This window comes from Siphateles boraxobius, unplaced genomic scaffold (assembly GCF_051911475.1).
Source record: "Siphateles boraxobius isolate OS27281-9 unplaced genomic scaffold, OSU_SipBor_1 165, whole genome shotgun sequence".
NCBI classification, from domain to species: domain Eukaryota; kingdom Metazoa; phylum Chordata; class Actinopteri; order Cypriniformes; family Leuciscidae; genus Siphateles; species Siphateles boraxobius.
This window is the reverse complement of record NW_027508772.1, coordinates 54,812-60,000: the sequence shown is the minus strand read 5'-3', so window position 1 is coordinate 60,000 and position 5,189 is coordinate 54,812. Positions and strand designations below refer to the sequence as shown.

The following is a 5,189-nucleotide window of genomic DNA, read 5'->3' as shown; positions in this document are numbered from 1 at the left end:
GTTGGAATAAACAATACAGAATGATGTGAAAGTGGTAGTGAGTGGATGAGTTTACATGTTTAGACAGTTGTTAGCAACCGCCAAAAGTGAAAGCTTTTAAAAAAATCATGAGGGGCTTTTACTGTTGTGTCGTTTATGTCTTAGAATAAAGTGTGAAAATATCTTGATATTGTTCATATTTAACCAAAATCCCATTCAAAAAGCCATCTGACCTCAGGACGATGGAGCTGTAAATGCTAAAATGCAGCTGATTGGCAGGCTTGGGCGTTCGATCCCTGCAGCGCTCCTGTACGAACTGCTTCTTTAACGCTGTCCGACAGAAGGTGGACTTCGTGAATAACGTGCAGCTGTCTCTGACTCTGGCGGCGCTGTCCGTGGGCCTGTGGTGGACGTTCGATCGCTCGCGCAGCGGATTCGGGCTCGGTGTCGTCATAGCTACACTCGCCACACTCGCCACTCAGCTGCTGGTCTACAACGGCGTCTTTCAGTGAGTGTCACTCATACTGTATATATATATATAATGATGTTTTATATTGTGTTACTGTATGGAGCCAGGCTTCACAGTCAACTGTTAAACCCATTATTTCACTATATAAACAAGCACTGAAAATAATGGATCAAAAACAAACAAAATGGCATCATTGTATAATACTGAAAAAGTATAATTTGCTTAGTTATGATAGTTTTATTAAGTACTCTTTTATCAAATTGATTTTTAAATGTGTGAATAATCTCTCTCCAGTTGTGCTTTGTCCATATGTGACAAAAACCAATACTAATAGATTCACCACTAGGGCATCAGCTAATGGTGGCACAGCGCAAAACCACTTTCGGTCAGTCATCTTTCTCTGTAAAAGGGATACATTTTTCGAATGCCCTATCGACAGAAATAAAAACACAAACCATCTCATGAAAAGGTGAAACACTGGCTGAAACAAAACCAAATCTGTGATCACTGATCATGCCACTGTGCAGACGCACTTATAAATGGACATGTACATACGGATAGAGAAATAGATACGCACGCACACACACACACACACACACACAGATATCTGTATATAATGTTGTGTTTTTGTTATTTCTGTTGTTTGTCTCTGTTTTCTTGGTAATGGTGATGTATGTAGCCTAACCAGGGACAGGGGTTGCAGATTAGCTTCGGCTAGAAACCCTATATGCAACTTACTGTAACCGGTTACAATGTGTCTCTTTTGCATTGTCCCAGACAAATAAACAAATAAATAAATATACACCACCCTGATATAGCCAGGAAATTTTAATTCTGAAGTGAACTACTCCTTTAATAATTTACTCTCCCCACATCATCCAATATATTCATGTCTTTCTTTCTACAGTGGAAAAGAAATTAAGTTTTTGAGGAAATGAAGGTTTTTGAGGGACACGTTCCAGGTTTTTTCTCCATACAGTGACTTCAGTGGAGTCCAACGGGTCGAAGGTTTAAATGTGAGTTTCAGTGCGGCTTCAGAGTCTCGACACGATCCAGACGAGGAAGAAAAGTCTGATCTAGACTGGACAAACCAGCGGACATTTTATTAAATAAATAAACATTTATATACTTTTTAACCATAAATGGTCGTCTTGCACGTCCACAACTTTACACATTACGTAATCCCGTTGAAAGGTCTCGCGTGTTCCGGTTCAATAAGGTAGGGCGGGTTCTCCTCCAACTTCAAAATCATCCAAACTCGTTGTTTTAACCTTTTATTTATTTATTTATTTATTTGTAAATGGCGTTTGACTCAGTCTTTGTAAACACTAGTTTGGTTCTTTCAATGTGATTATGTAATGCGTGTCGCATCACAGCTAGTGCAAGACCAGCATTTGTGGTTAAAAAGTATATAAATGCTTTTTGATTTTTTAATAAAATGTCCGCTGGTTTGTCCAGTCTAGATCAGACTCTTATTCCTCGTCTGGATCGTGTCGAGACTTTGAAGCCGCACTGAAACTCACATATAAACCTTCGACCCGTTGGACTCCATTGAAGTCACTGTATGGAGAAAATCCTGGGATGTTTTCCTCAAAAACCTTCATTTCTTTTCCACTGAAGAAAGAAAGACATGAACATCTTGGATGATGTGGGGAGAGTAAATGATCAGGAAAGTGAACTACTCCTTTACCATCCACACTAACAGACATAACACTGTTTATTATGAGAGCGAACATCTATGGTTTTATCAATCATGAGGACTAGATTATTATCAGGTTTCAGCCTTTATAATCCTGTATTGTGATTGTACTTTGAATAAGCGAGTATTTTGAGATCTACTGTTTGCATGTGTGTTTAGATACACCTCTCCTGACTTCCTCTACATCCGGTCCTGGCTGCCCTGTATCTTCTTCGCAGGAGTGATAACTGTGGGGAATATCGGCCGACAGCTCGCTCTGGTAAACTCTTAAACCCTGAGCAGTGTGTGATCATCAAGAGTTGACACCGCGGTCAGAAAGACCGGACGCATTACATTGAGCAAAAGAGACAGTAAAGGCACATCATAATATTACAAAAGATTTCTGTTTCAAGTAAATGCTTTGTATTCAACAAAAAAAAAATAGTTTCCACAGAAATCTGAAGCGGCACATATGTTTTCAACATTAATAATAATCATAACTGTTTCTTGAGAATCAGATCATCATATTATAGTGATTTCTGAAGGATCATGTGAGACTGGAGTAATGATGCTGAAAATACAGCTTTGATCACAGGAATAAATTACACTTTAATTTTGGTTAAATAAAATAAAGGTAATGTATGTTTCTGTTGCGTTCATGTTTCTCACCTGGCTGAGGCTCTATGTCTTCAGACAGGTGTTTATGCAATCAGGACATTTAAATAACTTTGATAAACGTGACTTTAAAAAACATTACTGGTGCGTCTTGAGACAAAACAATGGCACTGACACATTTTATGATATATTGCTGTCAGTTAAACCAGCTCAAACATGCATTTTAGTCCGAGACTAGCTCAAGCCTTGTCTGTGATCCGGGGGTCCGAATATTAATATTCTGAGCACTTGTAATATTCCTGACTTCTAGAGCGATGTGTGTCAAACTAAATATCTTCTGACATTACGGGTTATTTCCTCGCTGTACAGTGCATGAGTGTCAGCGACTGCGTTAAGGAGAAGAGAGAGAATTCAAATTAATTAAACTGAAAAGAAATGTGCATCTTTAAAAGTGACTCAATTATTAGTATGTACATTTAGTTACTTTACTCAAAATCAAAAAAGTAATCTGATTACATAATACTTGTAATGTGTTTTAAGTATATAAGGTAAGGTTCACTTTTTTCTTTTCTTTTTTTACAAAGCAATATATCAAATGCACATGATTAATGCATTACCCAATTTTGGAAGCTCTTAAAATTGTGAAATGGCCTCTTTTTTCCCCCGTCTGCTGCTTTTGAAACTAAGCAGTGCATTGATTCGTGTTTCTGTATTTCCTGCAGTACGAGTACAAAGTCAGCCAGGAAAAGACTCATCAGGATTGAGGAGAATCCTCTGCACACACAGGAAAAGCAGCGAGTGATCCGTCACTGAGGATCTCTCTGTGTGTGTGTGAGGACCGACAGATCCACCGTTCAGCTTCTCCGCCTGTGTGTGTGTGTGTCTCGAACACACCGTCTGCGCCAGCGCCGAGATGCAGTGAAGTGCCAAACGGACTCTGATTGGTCAAACCGCAGGACTGTCCTCATGACTGCAGGTGTGAGATGGACAATACAGTGACTGAATATTTAGACATTACATGCAGAGAGACAAATCAGTCAATCAGAGAATATGATTTTCCCACTGTTGTTCCTCTGTGACGAGACATCTGGACAAAACGGCACCATCGGATCTCATTCATCAGAACCCAAACGAGTAATATCAATTATTATGAGGGGGAATCTCTCATCTGTTACATATCACAGTACATCCAAGGGCCGCAGCACTAGTGGGCGTCAGAGCATCACCACATTCAGTTTATTACAACCTCAGTACTTTAATATGATGCATTCCTCGTAATAACCTGATCATTCCCTGCTGGACCCAAACATCTCCTCTGTTTTGACTGAAAGACGTATTCTTACATACAGAAATCACTTATATAAACGTCCGTTTTGGCTTCAGAATAAAAACAAAATGATTTTTAATGACTTTCCATTGATTATTACCTAAGCCTTAAAATTAGAACTGGGCAACGATTAATCGCATCCAAAATAAATCTTTGTGTTTACATGATTTTCGGTTGAGTGCACGCTGGCGCGGTTAGCTGCCGCTACTCTCCGGCCCCCTTTTTAATGTTTTTAGTTACTTTTTTACTGATGTTCTTGAATTTTAACCGATGTATTTTGGCCTGATCTCATGCTGCTTTACCTGACTGTTGAAAAGCTTACTATCAAGTTAAAGCTTGGACTATCTGGTATAGTTCCGTGGACTAGCTTACCTGTTTTGGCTTAACACCAGCACTGACAACTATGCGGATCAACAGGATGTTTGTGTGGTCTGTGCTCTTTTGGACTGCCCTGTCTTTCATCCTGGTTCCAACGACGGCGATACTCCAGTACACCGCAGATGAGCTCTTACAGCTCTGTTACCACCTGTCTGATCCACCCTCGGTGCTGCATCACTGTCTGGATCCTGCTCGTCATGCCCGTCGGAAGTATATCCACCGTGGATCCCGACGGAGTTTCTACATCGACGACTCCACACCAATACAATCCATCTGGTCTTCTACTCGTCATCCCCCCAAGATCTCTACACGAAAAGTTGACCACAGTGTCATTACCAGACTAGCCAGGTCGGCTAACGTCAACATCCAGCAGGACTGCAGCAACGTCAGCTTTGGACTATTCAACACCCGCTCTTTAACGGACAAGGGTCCTTTCCTCCAGGATCTTTTAATTGATCGTAAGTTTGATTTTCTGTGTTTGACTGAAACATGGCAACAGCATAACGACTTTTCGCAGCTTAATGAATCTACCCCCCCTGGGTTTGTTTACATCTGTCAACCCCGTGACTCAGGCAGAGGGGGGGGTCTCGCCATAATATACCGCGAGAAGTTGAAAATCGCGCCTGTCGCTGTACCTTCTTATGGTTCATTTGAATCCATTGCCTTACAACTGAACGGCCCTAATCCAACTATAGTGGCAACTGTTTATCGTCCACCCAAATTTAACTCTGACTTTATAAATG

General features: G+C 40.5%; 1 protein-coding gene across 3 annotated transcripts in view; it reads left to right on the top strand.

Annotated features, from left to right (window-relative positions):
- Positions 1-4,236, top strand: part of LOC143740080 (insulin-induced gene 2 protein-like) — a 9,444-nt gene extending 5,208 nt beyond the window's left edge. For all 3 annotated transcript variants that reach the window (XM_077232155.1, XM_077232154.1, XM_077232156.1), the window contains 3 exons: positions 321-487; positions 2,307-2,406; positions 3,464-4,236. In XM_077232155.1, the coding sequence (XP_077088270.1) occupies positions 321-487; positions 2,307-2,406; positions 3,464-3,505 (309 nt within the window). In that variant the 3' untranslated portion in view covers positions 3,506-4,236. The remainder of the gene's footprint in view (positions 1-320; positions 488-2,306; positions 2,407-3,463) is intronic.
- The last annotated feature ends 953 nt before the right edge of the window (positions 4,237-5,189 follow it).